The 27,622-nt window shown below is 40.9% G+C and overlaps 1 protein-coding gene across 3 annotated transcripts in view; it reads right to left on the reverse strand.

The window, feature by feature from the left end:
- Positions 1–26,546, reverse strand: part of UVRAG (UV radiation resistance associated) — a 302,745-nt gene extending 276,199 nt beyond the window's left edge. The window contains exon 1 of one of the 3 annotated variants that reach the window (XM_058690352.1): positions 26,219–26,546. In XM_058690352.1, the coding sequence (XP_058546335.1) occupies positions 26,219–26,335 (117 nt within the window). In that variant the 5' untranslated portion in view covers positions 26,336–26,546. Of the gene's footprint in view, positions 1–8,086; positions 8,276–26,218 lie in introns of those variants that run through there. The other 2 variants (XM_058690351.1, XM_058690353.1) reach the window with 2 other exon arrangements.
- Positions 26,547–27,622: the final 1,076 nt, after the last annotated feature.

Consider the following 27,622-nt stretch of genomic DNA (forward strand, 5'->3'; position numbering starts at 1 on the left):
TCTATTCATGTTTTCTGCCCATTTCTTCACTGGATTATTTGTTTTCCGGGTGTGGAGTTTGGTGAGCTCTTTATAGATTCTGGATACTAGCCCTTTGTCCGATATGTCATTTGCAAAGATCTTTTCCCATTCCATAGGTTACCTTTTAGTTTTGTTGGTTGTTTTCTTTGCTGTGCAGAAGCTTTTTATCTTCATGACGTCCCAGTAGTTCATTTTTGCTTTTAATTCCTTTGCCTTTGGGGATGCGTCAAGTAAGAAATTGCTACGAATGAGGTCAGAGAGGTCTTTTCCTGCTTTCTCCTCTAGGGTTTTGATGGTTTCCTGTCTCACATTCAGGTCCTTTACCCATTTTGAGTTTATTTTTGTGAATGGTGTGAGAAAGTGGTCTAGTTTCAACCTTCTGCATGTCGCTGTCCAGTTCTCCGGGCACCATTTGTTAAAGAGACTGTCTTTTTTCCATTGGATGTTCTTTCCTGCTTTGTCAAAGATTAGTTGGCCATACGTTTGTGGGTCTAGTTCTGGGGTTTCTATTCTATTCCATTGGTCTATGTGTCTGTTTTTGTGTCAATACCATGCTGTCTTGATGATTACAGCTTGTAGTAGAGGCTAAAGTCTGGGATTGTGATGCCTCCTGCTTTGGTCTTCTTCTTCAAAATTACTTTGGCTATTCCGGGCCTTTTGTGGTTCCATACAAAAAGAGTAACATTCTAATTTAGTGGCAAGTTACAAAGAAATGTCTCATTTTGTTAACCATCCCCATGTTTTAGAAAATAATCATTGCTGGCAGGTCAATCCATTTTTGTTGATACAATTTTGAACCTCAACATGGGCAACAGCACAGCTTTAAAAACAGTCAAATCACATCCCAGAACGAATAGAAATCCAAAGCAATTTTCGGTAGTGAAATAGGTCACTGGGGTGCTATATTCCTCCCAAGTTTCGCAATTCCTTGCAGGCATCTAAAATGTTCTGACTTCTGAGGTATAATAATGACCAAAGAGAACTAATGTGCCTTTGATCTTGTTCCTCATCACTGCTGTAGAGTGACTCAGGGAGGCTGATGGCCAACAGGAGGAGGACATGGCTCCCATTCACCCTTCCTTCCCTGTCTGTAACCCTTGCTTCAAAAACAAAAGTACTATGGTTCTTAAATATAGCCACCCCACGTGTCCCGACCATCACCAAACTAAATAACCATCCCATACACACCTTTTATGACTTCTAAAGAGATATCTTCAAAACAAATTTTGAGTCTAATTTGCTTAGTCTACAAGAGCTTTTATAAAGCAATAATAGAATCAATAATCTATAGCCCAATAGAAAAGGGGGCCAAGGATATAAAAAGGCAGACCACAGAAAAAGACATGGAAATGGTCAATAAACATATGAAGAGATGTGTAATCACACTCATAATTAAGATATGCACAACAATCACTCCACCTTATGGCAGACTAGTTTCCAAACAGTTTCCAAACAATGGTTGTACCAATACATCACATTCCACATGCCCTGTTACAATGTGATATTGCCACCCCTCCATTAAAAAATGGGACCTATGTTCCCTCTCCCTTCCACGTGGGAAGGCCTGAGACTATGGTAGAAATTAGACTGCATGACTTCTAAGGCCAAATCATAAAATTATCTAGTTCTCTTAGAATCTTCTTTCTTAGAACCCAGTCACCCGAATGCAAGGACAGCAAGCAGCTATGTGAAAAGGACTTCATAGTTCTTCTCCACAGCCTTGAGTGAGATCCCAGGTATAGCCAGACTTGTAAGTGACCATGTCAGCCCCCAGCCTTTGAGCCACCAGAAATGACATCAAGTAGAGTCAAGCTGTTCCCACCATGACCAAACCAAACTGCTGAATTACAAGCAAAATAAATGATGATGCTGCTTTATGCCACTAAATTTTTCTTCTTACCTAGCAATAGAAAATGAAGAGATCTATCTGATTAAATAACCTATTTAGTCTTTGTCACAGTTGATAGAAGTAAGGAAAATTATGCTAGAGGAAACAGAAACTGGTTCAACTTAGAGGGAGGGCAATTTAGCCATAATTACTAAATTTTAAACTGTATATAATATTTGACTAAGCAATTCCACAAGTCAAAAAATGCATGCAAACATGCTTATTCTGATATTGGCTCTAAAAGCAAAAATTTAATAATCACTCTTAAATTGTGGTACATTCATACAATGGAAAACTATGTATCCATTTTTTAAGAAGTGCTAATATGGAACACAAAAGAACATGAAATTTTAAATGTTTGCATGAAGAAATATTACTATATACCCTGAATGATACAGATCAAGGGGTGCCAGCTTATTCTATAAAGAGACAGAGAAAAAATTATTTTAACTTCTTCATGGCATATCGATTCTCTTCATGTTCTTGTTTGTTTGTTCACAATCTCTTAACCTTGGTAACCTCTCTTAGTCTCCTCAGTTACAAAAGCCAGTGACTACTGGCCAGTTTGCTAACCTCTCATGTTGATAATCACAGACACTATGAGATAATTTTTTTAAGGAGCATTTGGTTTAGAAATGTAGTCAAACTTGTTCTGGACAGCTGCCCCCTTTCCTATCCTCAATTCATTTCTTTTTTCAGGTCAGGCATTTGTTCTTGGCCTAGGAAGAGGCTAAATGCCATGGAGGAATAAGGCCCAGGTTGTTTCCAGTTAACTCAGGTTACCACTATTTTGGTGCACTTTTTTGAGGGACAACAAAAGCAAACCTGGGAGAAGATTAGTTTTCCACATTCCCACAGAAGGTAAAAATGTTGAATTACTGAATTCAGAACTTAAGCTTGATAAATTAGATCAGTCTTTTTAAAAAATACAAAAGCTCTTCTATATGATAGCACTCTCAGTCACCTATTCTTTCTAATCTTTTGAGCCCACCTGAAAGACTCCCTGTGAAAAGTTTTGAAAGAACCCAAAAATGCTTTATTTAAAACTAGTGCTTGGTGCTACTGCCTACAAGCAAATAGCACCAACAACCAATGTTACAGATTTGAACAAAAAACCCACCAATTCTAATCTCTCATATAATACATTATAGCTCCTATCCCTGAGAGCTCTCTCTGATGCACATCACACAACCTTGGAATTAAAGCCTTTATTCTGACTCCACTCTGCTCTCACTCAGTTCTAGAATGTAATTCAGTCATTTGGTAAGCACTACTAAATTATAATACAGGCTTCTTCACGGGAAAAGACAAAATATATCTCTGAACTTTCTCCATTGCTTATACATTTTGGCTCTGGGTTTTTAATCTCCACCGGATCCATCCCCAATCTCGCTGGAAGGTCTAAACTTGCACTTTTTCCTCCATGCTTCCCTCTGGGAAACAAGTCTTTGTAGTGACAGGTCTAGCACTGTGCTCTGCACGTATCTCTCATCCTTCCTCTCTTGTTCCCTTCTTCCTTCTATTTTATCTTGCTGGTATTTCCCTCCCAGACCGTGCCAAGAAATGTGGGGAGACAAACGTGGCATTCCCTAATTTCAGAGTATGTAAACCCACTAAAGAACTGGAGTTTGTGCACACAAAAAACCCAATCTGAGGTAAAACTATCCAGCAGTACAACGTCAATGAGCATGTATTACAGAACTGTTATTCTAGACATGTAAGACCAAAGAAGAAAGATACAGAATTACCTGGAAGATAAAAATTGGAAGACAGAATACAGCTGTCAGTGGTCCAAGTGTTAAAATAATAGCGTGCCCATAATTTGCTTCGATATAATTGGGGTGAGAGAGAGACTAGGCAGGCATATAATAAAACAAGATCTGCCCGGACGTGACAGTTCTTGAAGTCAGGTAATGGGTACCTGGGAGTTCATCACTCACCCCCTCATACATATACGCATTTCAATATACAGTGATATATACAACACACATTTCACTATATGTATTTCAACAGTCACTGAAATTTCCAAAATAAAAAAAGGTTTAAAGTAATACTGATAGGAATAGAAAGAAAGGATAAGACCACATAGGAACCTAAAGCAAAAATGGGCTTAACAGGGAGACTAATTAGACAATGGATATGGTTGAGGATGAAGACAAGATTGACAAAGGAAATAAGGGAGTCAAAAGGCCCTTAGGGAAATATGGCGGTGCCTGGGTGAGCTCAGTCTCTTGAGTGTCCAAGTTTGGCTCAGGTCATGATCTCATGTTTCATGAGTTCAAGCCTCATGTCAGGCTCTCTGATGTCAGCACAGAGCCTGCTTCAGGTCCTCTGTGCCCCTCTCTGCCCTTCCTCCACTCACATGCTCTCTCTCTCTCTCTCTCTCAAAAATAAATAAACATTAAAAAAAATCAGTAAGTTTTACTACATAAAATGTTTTTAAATTATGCATGGCAGGGGAGGTTGGGTGGCTCAGTCGGTTAAGCATCCGACTTCAGCTCAGGTCATGATCTCACGGTTCGTGGGTTCGAGTGGGCTCTGTGCTGACAGCTCAGAGCCTGGAGCCTGCTTTGGATTCTGTGTCTCCCTCTCTCTCTGCCCCTCCCCTGCTTGTGCTCTGTCTCTGTCTCTCAAAAATAAATAAACATAAAAAATTTTTTTTAATTCGGCATGGCAAAACTATCATATGTAAAGTCAAAGGAAAAAACAACCTAAGCAAAAATGTTTAATTCACATAACAAGCCAATTTCACTAAAACATAAAGAGTTCCTAAAAACCAATAAGAAAAAAATCCAAAAACCCGACAGAAAAAAAAATAGCAAAAAATATTAACAGATAATTCACAGAAAAGGACAAACAGCACTTAAACATTTCTGAAAAGATTCTCAACCTCACTCATCAGAGAAATGCAACTTAAAACTACACTCAAGTTGGCACAGACCATAAAGTCTGATAACCTATTCAGGGGCAAAGCAATAGCAAAACAAGCACTTGGTTGAAAAGAGCAAAACAGGCAAAAACCTCTAAAGATGGCAATCTGGCAGTATCTACAAAATTACAAACGCACATATTCTCTGATCCAGCAACTCTCCTTCTTCACTTGTGAAAAAATGTATACTTAGAGATATCCATTATAATGTATGTAATACACTATTGTTTGTTACTAGCAAAAAACTGGAAATACGTTAAATGTCCATCAGTAGGGAACCTGCTAAATTATGATATATCCTCTAGTGGAATACTAAGTGGCCAGAAAAAATAAATTATGTGGCAGCTCTTTGAGCACTGATATGGAACAATCGACAAGACAGACTATTAATTTAAAAAAAAGAAAAAAACACACAAAAGTTTATACAGTGTGTTTAACATGTTATCGTCTGTGTTTCATAGGGAAAAAATATATAATTACGTAAATACTGGAGGCACACACAATATAATTGATAACACTGTTTGCCCCAGGGAAGGGAAAATGGGTATTTGGGGCATGGAGTGATACGGAAACTCTTCACAGCACCCTCTTATATACCTTTGAATTGTGATCCATATGAATATATTATCCACTTTTTAAAATAAAACAAAATTTACATTTTTAAAAAAACAGAGGGGCGCCTGGGTGGCTCAGTCGGTTAAGCATCCGACTTTGGCTCAGGTCATGATCTTGCAGTTCATGGGTTCGAGCCCCACGTCGGGCTCTGCGCTGACAGCTCAGAGCCTGGAGCCTACTTCGGAATCTGTCTCCGGCTCTCTCTGCCCCTCCCCCGCTGGTGTTCTGTCTCTCTGTCTCTCAAAAATAAATAAACATTAAAAATTTTTTTTTTAAAAAACCAGAAATGACAACCAACCTTTAAGCACAGATATCTGTGATAGCCATTACCAGAAGCAGTGTGACACAGTGGTAAGAGTTCAAACTAGAGTCAATAATCCTGAACTCTGGGTGGTTCTACCATTTACTCATGGGCAAATCACTTACTCTCTCTGAGCTTGTTTTCCCTCCTATAAAATGGAGATATTTCCTGCATGCCTACCTCTGTGGGTTATTTTAAGGATCAAATGAAATAATGGATATAAAAGCTCTCTGAAAAATCACAAAGTACTTTATAAATATAAAGTATTAGCAGAAATAGGAATGCTGAGAAAGGGATGTGGTTATCAGTGTAAGATGATGAATTGGTTTAGGCATTTCTAATTTGAAGTGAAGAGACAGACTTAGAATTCATTTATCTAAATAAAGGTGCTATGGTCTCAAGTATATAACAGATTTCCAAAGGACAACATTCAGTAAATAGAATTACAAAACTACAAAACTGGAAACCCTCCTGAAGGTCACCTAAGCCTTTGCTACTCAGGATCACATGGGAACTTGCTGGAAATACACAACCTCAGGTCCCACTATAGACCTACCCAGTCTAACACGATCCCCAGGTAATTTTCATGTACATTTTAAGTTTAATAAGCACTAATATAGCCATCTTATTCATTTTTCAGATAATAAAACTGGGGCCACAGGGGCACCTGGGTGGCTCAGTTGGTTAAGCATCCGACTTTGGCTCAGGTCATGATCTCATGGTTCATGGGTTCGAGCCCCACGTCAGGCTCTGTGCTGACAGCTCAGAGCCTGGAGCCTGCTTTTAATTCTGTATCTCCCTCTCTCTACCCTTCCTCTACTCATGCACTGTCTCTCTCTGTCTCTCAAAAATAAATAAATGTAAAAAAAAAATTTTTTTAATACAAATAAAATAAAACCGGGGCCATTAGTAAAGGTACTTAGCCATGTTCACACTGTTAATAAATACCAAAATCAAAATGTGGAGCCAGGCCTGATCTCTTGGACTACGTGTATTTATATGCATGAACAATATGTATTTGCTTCCCAGAATCCATGTTTCAAAACCTCAGAGGCATCTTTGCCTTGCAGATATCCCATGCCCCCACCCCATTTCTGATCAGCCACCAGCCCATCAATTCTTTCTTTCTTCACAGTATCTGTGGCATATGTTCCTTCTTTTCCACATCCTTCATTCACTGCCCTAAAACTATGGCTGTGCTTACCATGAAACACCAGCTTCCTTCTCTTACGCATGTATCAACTTCCTCTTCTGCAAACAAGAGCTCTCTTACAAATAGTAAGCTCTAAATAATTCCTAAAGAAGGTGCAAGCCATTAAAAAGCATTAATATTAGCATAAGTGATTCCTGGCAGAATCTATGTTTGAAACCTAGCAAGAATAGCAAACTAGAATTTGGTAATCCTAATCCAGAAACTTCCTGTTTTCACTCCCGCTATTTCTTTCCCATCACCTCCTCCTCTTTACCCTAGAACTAACCCAGGTTGCCTTCACCTAATAAGACCCTTCCACCACAATCAGGCTTTACTACATATATCCAAAGGCTCCGGATCTACTTTCTATTACGTCTTCCATCCCAATGTGTCCCAATAAACTCTCAACATTCACAAACATTCTCGTATCTTCATAATTCTCTCCTATAAACTATATCCTAACAAACCAAACTATTTCAACATTTCTTGAGTACCCATCATGTGCCAGGAACTACACAATAAAACGGAAGTCTAAATACTTTTGAATATCTTTCCTACATAAATTTAGGAAATTAAAAGCCCTGGTCTCTGCTCTGCTGGCATTTCTACACCAAGAAGTTTTGACGTGTTTAAGAGCAAATAATATAGGCAGACTTTTACAGATGCTCAGGCACAAGAGCTGTAGACAGACAGAGTAAGCCCCCCACAACACGAAGGCTGACTCCTGTGCAACAGTCTGTACAGCACGAGGGTTAACAGTTGTAGGACTCTCATGTACAAACTGGGTTCAATTAAATCAACCTGAAAAAACAAAGGGAGTGTGCTTCAATTCAAAATCAAATTGTGGGCTATTTGTCCAATGATCCCAAACGCTGCCTTTGTATTATAGCCTAGACTTGGCAGACAGGTTTGAGCCCCACTGTGCTGCCACCAGGGAATGTATTTAAGCTCTCAGAAGCTTCACATTCCTCATCTGTAAAGGGGAGCTAATGACAGGCTGTATTTCACAGAACTGTAATGAGGAGCACATACAGTAACTGCAAAGTACTTAGACACAGTGCTGGAACCATGATAGTTCAATAATGTTACTATTATTCTCAATCACCCTAGAGTTTCCTCATTCTTCTGTGGTCAGTTTACCTGTAGAGCTTCAAAGTCTATCCACTGAACTGGAGGTATACAGGTTTGTGAACGTACAGGCAGAGATGAAACTGGAAAACTGCACTTTAAATCCAACAAGCAGAGTGAGATAGTGGGAAAAGCTTTGAATGTAGAACCGGAATAGTTGCAGATGATGAACTCTAGCTCTTCCATGTTCTTGTCTGAGCCTTGATTTTCTCCCCTGTCAAATGGGAGAGATGGCTCTAACTACTGTGGCTAAAATACTGAGAATGGTTTTAAAGAGATTAGCTACTACAAACAAAGCAGCATGGGAAAAGACAACAGGGTAAGAATGGGAAACCTGTTCATGAATAACTTTTAAAGGAAACTTCTACAATGATATGTGACAAGAAGCCATAAATCTTGGGAGGAGGGAAATCTGGCAGTAAATGGTAATCACAAAGTTAGAATAAAATGAATACCTACAATTAAGCAGACAAACAGCAAATCACCCTTTATGACCCAGCTCCAGAATTCCCACTTTTGATATATCCTTCCTGACCTCCCTGTCCCATCCACTACCCCAAATGAAGATGATCACTCCTCCCTTCTATGCTAGGACTACACTGTGGACATGCCACCATCACAGCACTTGCCACAATCGTGCTTTATTGCCAAAGCCCCCCCCCCCCCAAAAAAGAGGGGTGATTTCTAAATACAGAAACCAAGTTTTATTCTTCTTTATGCCCGCAGCCCTTAGCACAGTCCTGGTACAAAGTAGGTCCTCAGTAAGTGTTTGATGGATGAACCAATGAGTAAAGCACAATCTTAGCTATTTCACTATGCCATCTAAGGCAGTGCCCTTGCATTTAAAGTTATATTTTATGGGGCGCCTGGGTGGCTCAGTCGGTTAAGCGTCCGACTTCAGCTCAGGTCACGATCTCACACTCCGTGAGTTCGAGCCCCGCGTCGAGCTCTGGGCCAATGGCTCAGAGTCTGGAGCCTGCTTCCTTCTGTGTCTCCCTCTCTCTCTGCCCCTCCCCCGTTCATGCTCTGTCTCTGTCTCAAAAATAAATAAACGTTAAAAAAAAAATTTTTTTTAAAGTTATATTTTATGCATAGCTCTTTTTTTTTTTTTTTTTTTCAACGTTTTTTATTTATCTTTGGGACAGAGAGAAACAGAGCATGAACAGGGGAGGGGCAGAGAGAGAGGGAGACACAGAATCGGAAACAGGCTCCAGGCTCCGAGCCATCAGCCCAGAGCCTGACGCGGGGCTCGAACTCACGGACCGCGAGATCGTGACCTGGCTGAAGTCGGACGCTTAACCGACTGCGCCACCCAGGCGCCCCTGCATAGCTCTTAATAGCACATATTTTAAGGGCGCCTGGGTGGCTCAGTCAGTTAAGTCAGTTAAGTGTCGACTCTTGATTTTGGCTCAGGTCATGATCTCACGGTTTGTGAGTTCAAGTCTGCATCAGGCTCTGCGCTGACAGAGTGCAGCTTGCCTGGGACTCTCTCTCTCTGCCTCTCCCCTGCTAGCACAGTCTGTCTGTCGGTCTCTCTCTCTCAAAATAAATAAACATTAAAAGAATTAAAAATGAAAAACATAAAATCAACCAACCCTTCTGAAAAGCCAAGCCCCCAAACTCATTCACATAATAAACATTTTTTTAAAAAACGGCACATATTTTATCATAACTCTTTGCCCTTCTGTAGCCTCAATGATTATAAGCTCCTTAAGGACCCAAACTGTGACTTTTTATCCCAAGTGGCTAATGTGCAGCCACACAGATATTCACTAAATGTCTCTTGAGAGAAGACGGGAGTGACAGATGCACGCACACTGCTGCCTCGCCACTCAGGCCTCAGTCTCCCCTCGTTGAGGAGTGTTGTCAGCAGTCTCCTCACCACTCTGTCCACTACCACTGACTCTTCATGTGTCAACTACACTTGAATAAAAAACAATTAATGAGTTAAAAAACAAAATACCATCCTGCCATTCTTGCTTATAATGGTACGATGCCCAAGTCAGACTGGGGAATGTGGAGGGAGCGGTAAGCGCTGGGAAATCATTGTTTTGTCACATCACAGCCAAGACTGGCTCAGACAAGAATCATCAATGGATGATAATGGATGACAAGTCTAGAGGGGGAGGAGCAGGATATATGTATGTTCTCTAAGTGTCTCCCTACAAACGATTCACTAGTCACGTTCATGCAGGCGCACGTACAGACACACACAGAATGACAAAGTTGAGAAATCAGATAACATCTTGACCAGGTGACAAAACTGAACATCACCAGTGAGGGACAAATGGACACTGTGTGCCTCCAAAGGTCATACTGTATACTGTACGAAGGACACATCACCACGCACAAAATACTCCAAGTGAGAATGAGTAATCTGAATCTAATCATGAGGAAACATCAGATGAACAAAAAATGAGGAATGTTCTATTTTTAAAAGGGAAGAAGTGGTTTGTAATATGACACTGACATTAAAAAAAAAAAAAAGACAAAAGTTGTGACAAGCTCTTAAAGAAGAGATAAGACAATTAAATGCACTACCTGACCCTAGACTAGATCACGAAGTGGAGGAAGAAAATTTCTATAAAGGACATTATGCAATCAACTGACAAAAGTGGAATATAAACCACAGATTAGGTAAAAGTATTATATCAATGTTAATTTTACTGAAGTTGATAACTATACTGTAGATATGAAAGAGAATATACCTACTTAGGAAATACATACTCAAGTATTTAAAAGTAAAAGGTCATGGAGCGCCTGGGTGGCGCAGTCAGTTAAACGTCCAACTTCGGCTCCGCTCATGATCTCAGGGTTCATGAGTTCAAGCCCCGCATCGGGGTGCTGACAGCTCAGAGCCTGGAGCCTGCTTCAAATTCTGTGTCTCCCGCTCTCTCTTCCCCTTCCCTGCTCATACTCTGTCTCTCTCTCAAAAATAAACATTAAAAAAAATTTTTTTTAAGGTTGTGATACATGTAATTTAACTTCAAATGATTCACATACACAAAAACATTTATCTATATCTGTACATACAGAAAGAGAGAGCTTGCAAATGACAAAGCAAATGAAATAATGTTAACAGGAGACAAATCTGGGCAAAGGGTATAAAGATAAAGTGTTCTTATACAAGTTTTATTTTTGCAATGTTTCAATAAGCTTGAAATTTTTTCTAAACAAAAAGTCTTTTTAAAAAGGAAAAGGAATACAAGTCCTAGCTAATGCAATAAAACAAGAAAAGGTATAAAAGAATACAGTTTGGGGGGCGCCTGGGTGGCGCAGTCGGTTAAGCGTCCGACTTCAGCCAGGTCACGATCTCGCGGTCCGTGAGTTCGAGCCCCGCGTCGGGCTCTGGGCTGATGGCTTGGAGCCTGTTTCCGATTCTGTGTCACTCTCTCTCTGCCCCTCCCCCGTTCATTCTCTGTCTCTCTCTGTCCCAAAAAAAAAAAAAAAAAAAAAAAGAATACAGTTTGGGAAGGAAGAAATAAAACTGTTTCTGTCACAGATGACATGACCGTCTATGTAGAAAACCCGAGAAAATGAACAAAAAAACTCCAGGAACTAATAAGCAATAATACCAAGGTTGCAGGATACGAGTTAACATGCAAAAGCCAATCTCCTCTATACCAGCAATGAACAACTGGAATTTTAACTTAAAAACACAATAACATTTTCATTAGTAGCCTCAAAAAATGAAATAGGAGGTATGAATCTAAGAAAATATGTACAAGATCTATATAAGGAAAACTACAAAACTCTGATAAAAAGATATCAAGGAAGAACTACAAAAGTGGAGAAACATTGTATATTCATGGATACGAAGACTCAATATTGTCAAGATGTCAATTCTTCCCAACTTGATCTATAGAGTCTATGCAATACCAATCAAAATCCCAGCAAGTAATTCTGTAGTTATTAACAAACCGATTCTAAAGTTTATATGGAGAGGGCCAAGGACCCAGAATAGCAAACACGATATTGAAGGAGAACAAAGTTATGGGGCACCTGGGTAGCTTGGTCGGTTAAGCACCTGACTCTTGATTTTGGCTCTGGTCATGATCTCACAGTTTTTGAGATTGAGGCCTGGTCTGGCTCTGCACCGAGCAGAGTCAGACCTGCTTAAGAGTCTCTCTCTGCCCCTCCTCCACTGGCATGCTCCCATGCACCTCTCTCTCCAAAAAAGAAAAAAAAAATAAAGGATTTGAAGGAGAACAAATTTAGAGGACTGACACTATCTGACACTATCTGAGACTTATGATAAAGCTACAGTAATCAAGACAGTGTAGTATTGGCAAGAGAATAAAAAAAAAAAAAAATCAATGGAACAGAAAAGAAAAGCCCAGAAATAGACCCACATAAGTATAGTCAACTGATCTTTAACAAAGGAGCAAAGGCAGTATAATAGGGCAAAGTCTTTTAACAAATGGTGCTGGAACAACTGGACATTCACATGCAAACAAATGATTCTAGACACAAACCTTACATCCTTCACAAAAATTAATTCAGAAAGAGATTATAGACCTAACTATAGGTCTATAAAACTCATAGAAAATAACACAGGAGAAATCTAGGTGATCTTGGGTACAACAATTACTTTTTAATTTTTTGTTGAATGTTTGTTTATTTTCGAGAGAGAGAGACAGCACAAGCAGGCAGAGAGACCAGGAGACACAGAATCTGAAATAGGTTCCAGGCTCTGAGCTGTCAGCACAGAGCCTGATGTGGGGCTTGAAATCAAGACCAGCAGGATCATGGCCTGAGCCAAAGCCAGACGCTTAACCGACTGAGCCAGCCAGGAGCCCTTTTAGGTATAACATCAAACACATTCTGCATGAAAAGAATAATTGACAAGCTGGACTTCATTAAAATTTAAAACTCTGTTCTGCAAAAGGCAATATTAAGAGAAAGAAGACAAGCCACGGACTAGGAAAAAATAATTGCAAAAGCCACATCTGACAAAGCACTGTTACCCAAAATATACAAAGAACTCTTCAAACTCAACAATAAGAAAAGAAAACAACCCAACTGTAAATTGGACCAAAGACTTTGGCAGCTCACCATACAAGATACACAGATGGCAAATAAGCTCATGAAAAGATGCTTCACCATTTTTCATCAGGAAAATCCAAACTGAAACAAGATGCCACTACACACACCTAGTAGAATGGCCAAACTCCAGAACATTGATAGTACCAAATGCTGACAAGGACGTGCGGGAACAGGGACTCTGAATTCATTGTTAGTGGGAGGCAAAATGGTACAGCCACTTTGGACGTCAGTTTGGCAGGTTCTTATAAAACTAAACATACTCTTCCCATACATTCCAGTAATCATGGTCCTCAGTATTTACTCAAGGGAGTTGTATGATTCCAACTATATGATATTCTGGAAAAGGCAAAACTATGGAGACAATAAAAAGATCAATGGTTGCCAGGGCTTAAGAGGGAGTGGGGGATGAACAGATATAGCAAAGGAGATTTTACAGCACTGAAACTACTCTGTATGATAACTATATTGGTGAATACATGTCATTATATATTTGTCCCAAACCATGGAAGATATAACACAAGCCCTAATGTAAACTATGGGCTTTGGGTGACAATGATGTGTCAATGCAGGTTCGCCAACTGTGACTAACATACCATAGAGAAGGGGATATTGATAATGGGAAATACTATGCATGTGTGGGGTCAGGGGAATCTGGGAAATCTTTGTACATTCTGCTCAATTCCACTGTGAATCTAAAACTGCTCTAAAAAAAAATCAAGTCTTGGGGCACCTAGGTGGCTCAGTCGGTTAAGCGTCCAACTTTGGCTCATGTCATGATCTCACGGTTCATGGCTGTGAGCCCCACATCGGGCTCTGTGCTAACAGCTCAGAGCCTGGAGCCTGCTTCGGATTCTGTCTCCCTCTCTCTCTGCTCCTCCTTCGCTCATACTCTGTCTTTTTCTCTCTCTCTCTAAAATAAATAAACGCTAAAATTTTTTTTTTAAATTAAGTCTTTAAAAAGAAACCATCCCCCCCTCTACCTACAGGAGAGCCTGGCATACGTGACCCTTTGTAATCTAATCCCAAACTATACCTCTCCAACACATTTGTTCCCACCATCCTCCTCCTCTTAGCTACTTAAACTCCAGCTTCACTTAATTATCTGCCATTCCTTTTTATACTTTACCTTTTTATTCAAGTTGATCACTCTGCTAGAATACTTTTCCTCATCTTTCCCCCTTCAGCTTTTGTTCATTCTATCTCTTATATTATGGTTTGTTGATATAGTTGCCTTAACCATTAGATTATGAGTCCCTCCATGGCAAGGACAATGCCTAACAAATAGTAATAGTAATAACAATAGAAGCCAACAACTAACATTTCTGGAGCACTCTGTACCAAGCACCTTTTTAAGCAAATTTATGACTCATTTAATCCTTTCAGCAACCCTACAAGGTAGGTGCTATTATGCCCATTTGATTCGAGCCTTCCTGAGGCATAGGGAGATCGAGTAACTTCCAGACTGCTCAGCTAAGAAATGGAAGGACCAGGATTTGAACCCAAGCAGTCAGTCTGGCTCTAGAAGCCATATTCTTCACCACTGTGGTATACATAGTAGAAACTCAAAAAAATAACTGCTGAACAAAGGACAGCACGGAACAGAGTTGAACACGGTGTTTGCGGAATGAAAATTCCACAACGGGACCAAAGTAAAGCAACTGGCAACTGAGAAAAAGGAGGCACAGAGGTTTAAAATGTTTAGAGATACAAATAATCTAATCTCTCTCCAATCTTCTCTTGTAAAAGCTAAGAACCGAAGACCAAAGTGCTTTTCCCAAAGTACCTTAGTTACTCCCTGAACCAGTTTTACAAGTCTTCCCACCACACCATATTAAAGGAATGATTATTTGTTTGTAAGAAATTGTAAAAATGGAGGTGGAGGAGGGGTGAACTGGGTAAAGGGGGTCAAAAGGTCAAAAAGTACATATTTTCAGTTATAAAATAAATAAGTCACGGGAACGTAATGTGACTATAGTTCATAATACTGTATTGAATATTTGAAAGTTGCTATGAGAGTAAATCTTAAAAGTCCTCATCACAAGAATTTTTTTGTAACTATTATGGTGACTGGGGCGCCTGGCTGACTCAGTCAGTAGAGCATAAGACTCTTGATCTTGGGGTCATGCGTTCAAGCCCCACACTAGACATGGAGAGAAAAGAAAAGAGGAGAAGTGAAGTGAAGTGAAGTGAAGTGAAGAAAAAGAAAAGAGAAAGAGAGAAAGAAGGGAGGGAGGGAGAGAGGGAGGAAGAAAAGAAGGAGGACTACATATGGTGATAGATGTTAACTAGACTTACTGTGCTGGTCATTTCACAAATTATACAAATATCAAATCATTATGTTGTATACCTGAAACTAATGTTATATGCCAATTATACCTCATGTTAAAATAATTGTAATAATATCTAACAACAGACTTTGTGAAATCACAAAAATGAAATGCACATTAAATGAAAAAAGGAAAATGATATAAAATTACAATCAAATATATTCTGGTATTCCAACAATAAGAGAAGTTGAAGAAAGATGTACACCAGCCTAATGCAATATTTAGTACACAGCAGGAATTTAATATCAATTAATTTTTTTAATCTTAAGAGGTTTTATGTTTACTTCTAAGTATCCATTTAATTTTATATATATATATATAAAGTTATATATATATATAAGTTATATATATATATAACTTACCTAAAATACACTGCATATTTTGCTACCTCATTAAAGAGGATATTGATAGGGGTGCCTGGGTGGCTCAGTGGGTTAAGCATCCGACTTTGGCTCAGGTCATGATCTCACAGTTTGTGAGTTTGAGCCCCATGCTGGGCTCTGTGCTGACACCTCAGAGCCTGGAGCCTGCTTCAGATTCTATGTCTCCCTCATTCCCTGCCCCTCCCCTGCTTGTGTTCTCTCTCTCTCTCTCTCAAAAATAAATAAATAAAACATTTTTTTAAATTTTTGTTAATGTTTTTATTTATTTTTGAGACAGAGAGAGACAGAGCATGAGCAGGGGAGGGGCAGAGAGAGAGGGAGACACAGAATTGGAAGCAGGCTCCAGGCTCTGAGCTGTCAGCACAGAGCCTGACGCGGGGCTCAAACCCACGGACTGTGAGATCATGACCTGAGCCGAAGTCAGACACTCAACCGACTGAGCCACCCAGGTGCCCCAAACATTTTTTTTAAAGAATAAAAAAATAAAGAGGATATTGATACATGTAACCTTTTCTTGAACATACAATATTCATGAGCAATAATTTTTAGTAATTTTAGATAGTTTTAAAACAGCCAAGTTGGGGTGCCTGGGTGGCGCAGTCGGTTAAGCGTCCGACTTCAGCCAGGTCACGATCTCGCGGTCCGTGAGTTCGAGCCCCGCGTCAGGCTCTGGGCTGATGGCTCGGAGCCTGGAGCCTGTTTCCGATTCTGTGTCTCCCTCTCTCTCTGCCCCTCCCCCGTTCATGCTCTGTCTCTCTCTGTCCCAAAAATAAATAAGAAAAAAAAAAAAAAAAAATTTTTAAAACAGCCAAGTTAATATAATATCAAAAATGCAGCTAAGGTACAATTAAGAAACTCTGCAATTCTAGTGTCCCCATCTAATAATCAAACTAATGTCTTTGATAGAAATATATGGATATCGAAAGTAAACTAGTCACTCCAGAATACCTGGACAACTGTTTATATGAAATACCTATCAAGTAGAATAAACTCCATTAAGTCAATTCATGAAAACAAGCCTGAAATACCTACTATAAATTAAATCTTTATACCTACTATAAAGTTGGGATCAACTCTCTCCTATAATGAGCACAGTGCTATAAAATACATTGACCTGGAGGGGCGCCTGGGTGGCTCAGTCAGTTAAGCGTCCTACTCTTGATTGCAGCTCAGGTCATGACCACACTGTCAGTACAGAGTCCGCTTGGAATCCTCTCTCTCTCCCTCTCTTTCTCTGCCTCTCTCTCTCTCACAATAAAAAATAATAATAATAAAAATAAATAAATACAATAAAATGTCCTAGACCTGTAATGAGTAGCGTACCCACAGCCTACTTTCCTATCTTGCTTTGTGATCTATTTTCAAAATGAAAAATTAGAAAATCTTCTTCATCTTGCTGCTTCCCATATATAGCTGGATATTAACATTTTAGTGGATGAAAGCAGTACCAATTTAATGAGATTATTCTATTCATTAAGGTAGACAATCAAGGTTAAAAAAGTTTTTTTAGGGGCGCCTAGGTGGCTCAGTCGGTTAAGCATCTGACCTTGGCTCAGGTCATGATCTCACAGTTCATGAGTTCGAGCCCCGCGTTGGGCTCTGTGCTGACAGCTCAGAGTCTGGAGCCTGCTTTGGATTCTCTGTCTCCCTCTCTCTCTGCCCCTCCCCCACTCGTGCTCTATCTCGGTCTCTCAAAACTAAATAAACGCTAAAAAAAAAAAAGTGTTTTTAAAAGGGCGCCTGGGTGGCTCACTTAAGAGTCTGACTTTGGCTCAGATCATGATTTCATGGTTCATGAGTTTGAGCCCCACACTGGAGCTCTCAGCGCAGGGCCAATTCAGATCCTCTGTCTCCCTGTCTCTCTGCCCCTCCTCCATGCTCACTCTCTCTCTCTCTCTCTCTCTCACTCTCGCTCTCTCTCTCAGAAATTTAAAGAAAAAAGTTTTTCATGATTCTAAATAAAGTTACTTTCATGTTGCTTTTTTTTTTAAACGTTTAGTTTTTCTGTATTCTGATCAAACTGACTGGAATTGTGACAGGAAAAATTCACATCCTCTGAAAGACATAAGCACGTTGGAGGACACAAGACCTACAGTTTCTAATCACATACCTAGCATAATTCAAAAAGGATACTTTATAAATATCTGTTGAATAAATGGCTGACGCAGTTAAGTTTTCCTCTTTCAATAGAGGCTAACATAACATGAATTACTTATAGTTCAGAGTAAAACCCCTAGTAAAAAAAAGTATAATCATGGTAAAGAACACCAAGTTTTTCCTGAAAAAAAAATCATAAAAGTCTGATTGCCACTTTTACTTATTTGTATCTTCCCTTTTTTCTTACCCTGGAGTCTACTGACGAAAGCCAAAGGTAACTGCCAGTTTCCACTTCCTGATTTTCCCTACTGTTCTCAAAAAAATCAGACTGTTTCTTTCAGGATATTCTAAAAACCATGGCGGGGGGGAAAAATGCCAGATATTTCAATGGACCAACAACCAAACTGAGCCGCTTAAGTGCTAGGCTCTAATGCTCAGCTTTAACAGTATCTGGCTTAGCCTTTAACCAACAAACGCACTTGACTAGAGTTTTCAATGCCTCATAACATTTCTAGTAAATGAGGTCTGTGGCAATCAGCGTCAAATATTACAGAGAATGAAATTCCTGACATCAAAGAACCCACAATCACCAGATGTTGCTGTTTCAGAAATTTAAAGAGGTAGAGAATCAGGAATTCTTAAGTGGACTACTCAAAAAAGGATAGGCATTTTAAAAAAAAGGAAAGGCATGGTAAGTACCCAAAGACAAAACAGGAAGACTGATCACTTAAAATACAGAGGGATATTCCAAAGTTTCATTCTAATTCACACCATAAAAGGGGTGTGGGGGTGGAGCCTGAGTATTCTGCCTGTAAAAAGAAGTTTAAAATACAGCCTTTCTTCCACTTCTGTCCTAGCCTAAAATCCCCAGAGATATGGAGATGCCGTGACAAAGCACAGAGATAAGTTTAAGAAACAAGTTTTCAAACACCCAGCCAAGCACAGTAGAACTACTCCCAACACCCAGGTTCTGGTCAGGTATCTGTCACTAAAAGAACAACAGGGCACTCAATTCACATTTGTTAAACCAATCATCTTTACTGACTCCTTCAGGAAGAGAATAAACAGATGACCAAGTGTATGGCCAGGGGAATAGTTTCTTCACCTCTGAGAGCTTCAGAGTTTGCATTTGTAAACTTCTATGATTCAAATTCAAGATTCCATCTCAAAGTAAGATGGAAAACAAGACTGTATAATACTAAACCAACAAGGTATACTATGAATTATGTTTTCTAAAAATTCCAATGTCAAGTTTTCTGTGCTGCACGCACTCTTCTACCTATATAGTCTAACTGCTAACTGATGCAAGGAATTAGAAACATTTAACTCTGCCTGAGACACTACGGTGTCATTAGACCTATAACAAAGTATAAAACCTAAAATGTTTCAACTCCTCTCTTAACATAGACCTGTCTTTAATTTTTCTAAAATACCCATGGTTTGTTACTGCATTCATTAAAGTGCTTTAAAAATGACAAATAGGGGCGCCTGGGTGGCTCAATGGCTTGAGCGTCCAACTCTTGATTTCAGCTCAGATCATGATCTCGCTGTTTGTCAGTTTGAGCCCCACGTGGGGATCTGTGCTAACAGCTCGGAGCCTGGAGCCTGCTTAGGATTCTGTCTCCCTCTCTCTCTGGCCCTTCCCCGCTTACCACTCTCTCACGCGCGCTCTCAAAAATAAATAATTTTTGAAAATGACAAATTTTCCTTTTCCCCACAGTAGTAATAAGGCTGATGGGTAAAAATACACAGATATCAAAAGTACACATTTTAAAACTACGAAAACCTAATTTGTTTTTTCATTTCACTACACACTTCAGGCCCAACTTATAAGTTTCAGTTCTGCTCTTGCTCTATTTCTAGTCAGTTTCACTTCAAAAATTTTCTGCCACAAAGTTAAGAATTGTGATCCTGTGGAGAAATTTTAAAGTAAACACTAAATAAGAACATAGCTTTTCCTTTCAAAGGAGAACTAAACATTTTCACAAGAAAAACAAAGAAACAAACAAATTAAAAAATCCTAATTAAATGTATTTTGTCATATAAAAATGATTTTTAGACTGCTGATTTTCTTCCAGTTTCTGAACCTTCCTCATATAGTTTTGTTTACAAGAGCCAAAGCAGTTCAAAAATTGCTATCATTCTATTTTATATACATGTTTTAAATCTGAGTCACAAGTAAGGGGCTCAATAAATATTTGTGGAAGGAATGAACGTACATAGCACAGTACTGTGCTGCAGGAGGCATATGTTCCTAATAAGATACAACTTTCTCTCTGCCTTTAGTGGCCTTACCAACAAAACAGATTTCTTTGAAAGTACATGAAAAAAAAAAAATCAAATTAGATTACCAACAGTAAGATATCTAATAAACACATAAGAGGGAACTATATATCATATATGGCTAAATTAAGCTTTATAAAGCTTTTGGATGCTTCTACCATTTTTTTCTTGTATGTGCTTCAATCCCATTTCCTTCTTCTCTTTAGGCTGTAAAGGTCTTCAAAGGAAAGATTCATATAAAAATAAAGATTAAAAATAAAAATACACAGACAGCTCCTACTATGTAATCAGTAGTGTTTGGTGAGGTGCTGTGGGAAATAAACTACAAAGCATCATGGTCCTGAACCTTCAGGTAACTTAAAACTTCTGTGTTTAGCCAGCGCTCTGCAAAGAGTAGGTGTCTATGGCAACTGGTAATCAAAGACCTTAACTGCCCCTGTGTTAACACTGTGTAACTTTGAAAAAGTTACCCAGACCTTAGATTCCTCATCTGTGAAAGAAGTCTTTACTGATACAAATCTCCCATGCAGAAGAATTCCAAATGATTTATGTAGATATTCTGCCCTTCAGGAGAGGGAACAGGAATCCCCACTCCTCAAGTATGGGCTGTGCATAGTGACTTTCTTCCAAAAAGGACAGTATGGAGAGTGAGCGGGAAAGAGTAACCTTATAGCAGTGTTTGTAAACCAAACACTACCTCAGCTGGTGATGATGAAGGTTAACATCAATAGTAATAAGTCATGTTAACAGTATGTACACCTGATAAGACCAGATGAAAATGGCACTTTACCTCCTTGGCCTTCCTCCCAAAACCCATAACCCCAGTCTAATCATGAGGGGGGGAAAAAAACCAACATGAGACTCATTCCAATATAAGGGCATCCTACAAAATACCTTATCAGTAATCAAAACTGTCTCAGTCATCAAAAAGAAGGAAAATCTGAGGAACTGTCACAGCCAAGAGAGTAAGGAGACAGAACAACTAAATATAATGTGGTATTCAGGATGATATCCTGGCACAGAAAAAGGTCATTAGGTAAATAGTAAAGCTCCATTAACAGATGAATAGATAGGGGCGCCTGGGTGGCGCAGTCGGTTAAGCGTCCGACTTCAGCCAGGTCACGATCTCGCGGTCCGTGAGTTCGAGCCCCGCGTCAGGCTCTGGGCTGATGGCTCGGAGCCTGGAGCCCGTTTCAGATTCTGTGTCTCCCTCTCTCTCTGACCCTTCCCCGTTCATGCTCTGTCTCTCTCTGTCTCAAAAATAAATAAATGTTAAAAAACAAAAAAAAAACAGATGAATAGATAAACAAAATGCACAGGCTTCCTGCTGACTCAGTAGGTTGTAAGTTCAAGCCCCAAGCTGGATGTACAATTTACTTAAAAAATAAAAAAAAAAAATCCAGTATATACATATAATGGAGTATTACTTAGACTTATAAAGGAATGAAATTCTGATACATGCTACGACATGGATGAACACTGAAAACATTACGCTGAAAATAAGTCATACGCAAAAGAGCAAATACTGTAGTATTATTCACTTACATGAAGTACCTAGAATGAGCAAATTCATAGAAACAGAGCACAACAAAGTTCACCAGGGGCTGGAAGAAGGGGGAAATGGGGAATTATTGTTTAATGGGTACAGTATCTGTTTGGGATGATGAAAATTTCTGGAAATAGATAGTGGTGATGACTGCACAAACAGTCATAACTGCCTTTGAGATACACACTTAAAAATTATTAAAATGGCAAATTTTATGTAATGTGTATTTTACCCCAATTTTTTAAACTAAGGAATACTGAATAAACTGGGGACTTTTATTAGTAATAACACATAACACATCAATATTGGTGTGCAATATTATTATGCAAAGTATGGTAGATGTATATACACTGACATGGATGATTGTCTAAAACAAATAATAAGTAGTAAATTTTTTCTTAATTTTTAAAGGAAAGGAATAAACCAGTTCAGGGCTGTTGAAACTGGGGTTTCCATGTACATATGTTTCAAGAAAACCAAAACCGCATGCAAAACTGCACTTACATATGTAAGTGCATTTTCTAAGGAAGGTGTCTATAGCTTTTACCAAATTCTTAAAGGAATATGTGGCCCCCTGGAAGGGTCACTGAACAATTACTAAAAAACCACCCATTTCTGAGTATCTACAGAAATGTAGTTTAGGTTAGACTCAAGTGAGGAAGACTCTGGGGAGGAAAGAAGTGCTCTCAATTAAACTTTTAGGACGTATTAAATGCCTCTACCACAAAACACAAAATTTTATTTCAAAACTCTAAATTTAAGCGTGTGAAGGAAGTTATTCTTCAGATGAGCTTATATTCACTAATTACAAACCTCAACCAAAAATTAAAGATCAAAAACAGTCTTCAAAATGTGTGACTAGTTCATGCTTAAATTAACAATTAAAGTAAGATCATACAGAAGCAAAAGGAGGCAAAGATTAAGTAGTAAGTAGTCCCATTTGACACAGACAGGTTGACAATTATGGACTAGTTACTCACATAGACAAAGATTCAGGAGTTATGCAGCCTTAACTAAACTTTTTTTTTTAACGACAAGTGGATTAAAATAAGACAAAAATATCGGGGCGCCTGGGTGGCGCAGTCGGTTGGGCGTCCGACTTCAGCCAGGTCACGATCTCGCGGTCCGTGAGTTCGAGCCCCGCGTCAGGCTCTGGGCTGATGGCCCGGAGCCTGGAGCCTGTTTCCGATTCTGTGTCTCCCTCTCTCTCTGCCCCTCCCCCGTTCATGCTCTGTCTCTCTCTGTCCCAAAAATAAATTAAAAATGTTGAAAAAATTTAAAAAATAAATAAATAAATAAATAAAATAAAATAAGACAAAAATAAGTTGGGTCTTATACATAGTTTTGTGGGCTTTCTTTGAGCAAAACAGATAAGTCTTTTCCTGGAGGCAGATTAAGGTGATTCCAATACCTTTAAAACTAATACAGTAAATTAACATTTTAAACATTACAGCCATGAGAATCAATGGGACTTAATGAAAACTGAAATAAATGAGTACAAAATAGCAGGGAGACTGTCTACCCTAAGATGAAAATATACTTAGAACAGTGGTTGTCAATCAGGAGTAATTTTGCCCCTCTAAGGGACATTTGGCAGCCCCTGAAGACATTCTTGACTGTCAGGACTGGACAGGTGCTCCTAGTACCTTGTGGGTACAAGCTATGGATGTGGCTCCACATCTCACAGACTGACCTACCCACTCAAAATTGTCAACAATGCCAAGAAGCAGCCTGGGGGAACCACTGAATCTATGCTTTGAGACAATCAGCTTTAAAACACAAATCCTAAAACAGTGTTTACTTATTTGTTTCAAAAGACTGACATCTTATCAAATACCATGGGATCCAGTAAAACGACACAATTTTCAAAGTGTCATTTAAAAGAAAGTTATCAACTGATTTTCCAATTTATCTAAACTTTTTAAATTTTGCAAAAGCCACATGGAACAACAACAACAACAAGACAATGAATTCAATGCTAAAAGGAAAAAAGTCTTATACACACACATCCTATGATGCTCACAGACAATACTGAGCAAAAGAAATCAGACAAAGAAGACCACAAAAAAATGTGGTCTTTGCATGATACACCGTTTGCGTTTATACACCATTCAAGAGCAGGCAAAAACCGATCTCTTGTTAGAAATCAGACTAGTAGTTCCTTTGGAGAGAAAGAAAAGGTAGAGATGGGAGAGAACATAAAGAAGACTTCTGGAATGCTAATAATTTTGTATTCCTTAATTTGGGTGATGGTTATATAACTGTGTTCACTTTGCAACAATTCATCAAGCTGTGTGCTAAATAATCAGTGCAGTTTATACAGATAACACTTTTACAAAAATGTTTATTTTTTAAATGTTACTCACACCCTAAAAACCTGAACCCTTTGACCCACAAAGCTAAATGAACGTCAGTTGCAAAAGTAAAAGTATTTTCATTATATGGGCACTTTGACCCACAAAACTAAAAAAAACGTCAACTGCAGAAGTATTTTTGTTATATAGGCTACCTTCCAAGAATTCAAGAAGGATGACACCCCCAGAAAGCTGTAAATACCATACTCAGAGCTCATATGGCATTCAGCTAAACACTTAAGCCACTATGTATTCCTCGGCACAAATCCAAAAATTTGACAAAGGCTTACAAATGCAGTTAAATTTATTCCACGGACAGTTGAGCTATTTCCCCCATTTTAAACTGTGAACTGTTATCAGAGAACATGCTCTATGCAACAAATGATGCTTCCTCTTTTCTAATCCCACATTTTCCCAAAGCTCCCCCAAGCTAAATCCCTCTTGGCCCTCAATACTTAGGATTTCTCCAGGCTGCTCCCAACAGTGCCCACCATCGCCTCTCTCAGTATCCATCCTCACAATCCACCTCCCCACACACATGAAAATTCACATTTAATGCTCATTCCTAAGGTTAGTCTTCCCCTGCCAGACTTCTAATCTTTCCCAGGACCTCATAAATACAATCCAAACCTCACTACCCTCAAACCCCTAATATTCTCCACCAACTCGCTTCCCAACAGCACCACAAAACTAGGGCACATGCTAACCCCAGCTTTTAAATGCTCTTCTCCCACATAAAAAGTCCTGCCTCTGCACACAATTCAGCTCAGTGGCCAGTGCAGCTAAGACCTCCAGTGCAGCTCTCCGCTTTAGGACCCCCTCTACTTTTCCTGCTTTCAAACCCATCTCATTTCCCCTCCACCCCCTGCCCCAAACTCTGCTTTCTTCTTTAAGAATCTTTCCTAAGTACTAGGGCAGGGGTAGTTGAATGCAGGGTGAAGGACCGTGCTCCATCCTGTGCGAAGGTTCTCAAGTCTCAAGCACACAGCCATGGGCCCGGGCTACAGGGTCCCAACGCTGGACTGTGAAACCCAGCCTCAGCACTTCCTGACTGCAAGGCCTTGGACGTGGGATTTTCCATCTTTGAGACTCAGTTTGCTGAACTACAAAACGGGAAATCATAAAAAACAGCTATCTCATAGAACTGTCAGGATGAAATGAATTACTGGCCATTGAGCCCTTGGCACAAATCCTACATGGTTAAGTCTCAGGAACTGACAGTTTTTCCTTGGGTCCTCTTCATGGAAACAGGAATACGAGAGAGGGTGAAAGGTCCTTTCCTGGCAAGGGAGAGGTGGAGGGAAGAAGTACCATACAGACATACGGCTGACACCGAGAATTGTGTCAGATCCCCCAAGCTCAGTGCTCTCTCTTCATTATCCGCTTACAATGTGGACCCGAGAAGCCCTCAAAACCCCCGCTAAAGGATGGGGTAAGACACAAACATATACATCAGATCCTCCTTCCACGGGGAGTCCTTTGAGGAAATGAAGGAGGAAGGCGCCCCTAAATTGCTAAAACGCGATCCTTGGGGGTCTGAGAATCAGGAAGGAAACCCCAAAGCCCCAAAGGATTTCTCTTGGGAAGCCGAGGGGAGTACTTCATAACAAGGAGATGAAAAGTAAACGGTAGAAACCATAAAGATTCCTCAACTTCTCCCGTAGGAAAGAGTACCAACTGGTTTCTCCGCAAGTGGGTAGAGAAAGGAAAAGCGCTTTCCCCATCTCTCAGGTGACTCCCGGGCTTCCCCGGGTCCCTTCCCAGGAGGAATGAGGAGGAGGGTCCGCGCAAGGGAATCCCCAGCACCCCAGCTGGGGAGAGGCGGGCTCAGGCCGGGGCCCCCAGGGAGTTCCACTGGGTCTCTTCTCGTCTCTTTGCAGCCGGTCTCCAGTAACGGGATCCCTCCGGGGGACTCGGGGATCTCCCAGAGCATCGGACATCGCTGGCTCCCTCGCCTCACAATCCTGAAGTCCTCGGTCCCCCGAGTTCTCCCCGGCACTCGCCCGGGTCTCCCGGCTGGCACAGGGTCCGCCCGCCGCCCACGGGCTCTCCTCCCCGGCCTCCTGCCACCCCACCCCCTACCGAGCATCGCGAGCCCGCGGGCTTACCTGCTGAGAGGGCAGCTCCACATGCAGGGCCCGCGCGGCAGAACCTGGTGGCAACGCGGCGGCCGGGCCCGGGGGCGGCGGGGGGACCGGGCCCCCGACCGACGCGGAGGCGCTCATCTTGACCCAGGGGCCGCCGAGCGGCGGGGCCCGCGCTCCTCCGGCATCCGCCACCACAGCGTAGCCACGACCCGCCGAGCCCCTGCAGCCCCGAAACCCGCCACCCGAGAGGCAGGACGGCTCTACCCCACCTCCGGCCGCCGCGGCCGCGGGCTAAGGAAGAGCCATATTACCGCAGTGCAACCCCCACCACCCCGCCGAGACCTGGTTTGTTCATTGGTTGTGCTGCCACGGGGGCGGGACCCAACGACGGCCAAGGGGTGTGCTATTGGGTAGAAGGGCTGTCCATCGACGGCCGGAATGGGCTCGGGGCGGAGGGACCCGGGGATGGCCTAAATTGCGTCTGTCAAGCTGGGGTGAAACCCGGGGCGTTGCTTCTTTTTTCCCCAGTCTAATTGGTTCTTTCACTACCGTGGGGCGGGGTCTCCTGGTAGATCCGCAAGGGCCATTGCTCTAGGCTGGTGTCAGTTGTCAGTACAGGGAAAGAGGGGCGGGGTCTGATTAGGTAGCGCGAGCGCCTGGGCTCTGTTGTCACGTGCAGGAGGCAGGAGAGTCACCTGATAAGTGAGAGTCAGTCCTCGGAGCCACTTCCGCCCGAACCTAGTTGCCCTGGTAACCGGCCTCCCCTTGGACGGCGGGGACCCGTTTGGCGCCAGCTGGGTCGCGAAGGCTGGGCTACTGTTGCAAGTTCTCTGAGCAGCCTTTTTTCCCGAGGGGTTCGCAGGACCGTGCGAGCATTGAGAAAGAATATTTTATCGTTCGACAAGTCACCACGCAGGATGCGCTGAGACCAGAAACCTGTCGGGCAGTCCCTGCTCTTCCGTCAGCAACTCCAACCCACAAGTCCACTCCCCTCTTCGCACTCCACTAACTAGTACGCTGCGCTACACAGTGTGTGCCAGGCACCCAGAAAACGCTGTTTCACCTCTACCAGTGTGTTGCTTATGCTATCCCTAGAAAGCCTGTGCGACTTTTCACCTTCTAGTGCCTACTTGCCCATCAAATCTCCTCTGCTGGTGGAGTCCCTTCTTCCAAAAGTCTTCCCTTATCTACTCTGGGACCCTGAGTTAGGAATCTTGCCTCTACCATATTTCTTACTATTCTATTGCATTGTCTTCTAATAAGTGTGTAACACACACTCACACACACATTGAATTCCTCGAGCCAAAGGACCTTGTCATTCATCTCTGGATTTCCGGTGCCTGATGGATAATCAGTGTATGTTTGTTTTCATTTTTTTACGTGTATTTATTTTTGAGAGAGAGAGACAGCATGAGCGAGGGAGGG

The sequence above is a fragment of the Neofelis nebulosa genome, chromosome 10, assembly GCF_028018385.1.
Source record: "Neofelis nebulosa isolate mNeoNeb1 chromosome 10, mNeoNeb1.pri, whole genome shotgun sequence".
Classification (NCBI taxonomy): Eukaryota; Metazoa; Chordata; class Mammalia; order Carnivora; family Felidae; genus Neofelis; species Neofelis nebulosa.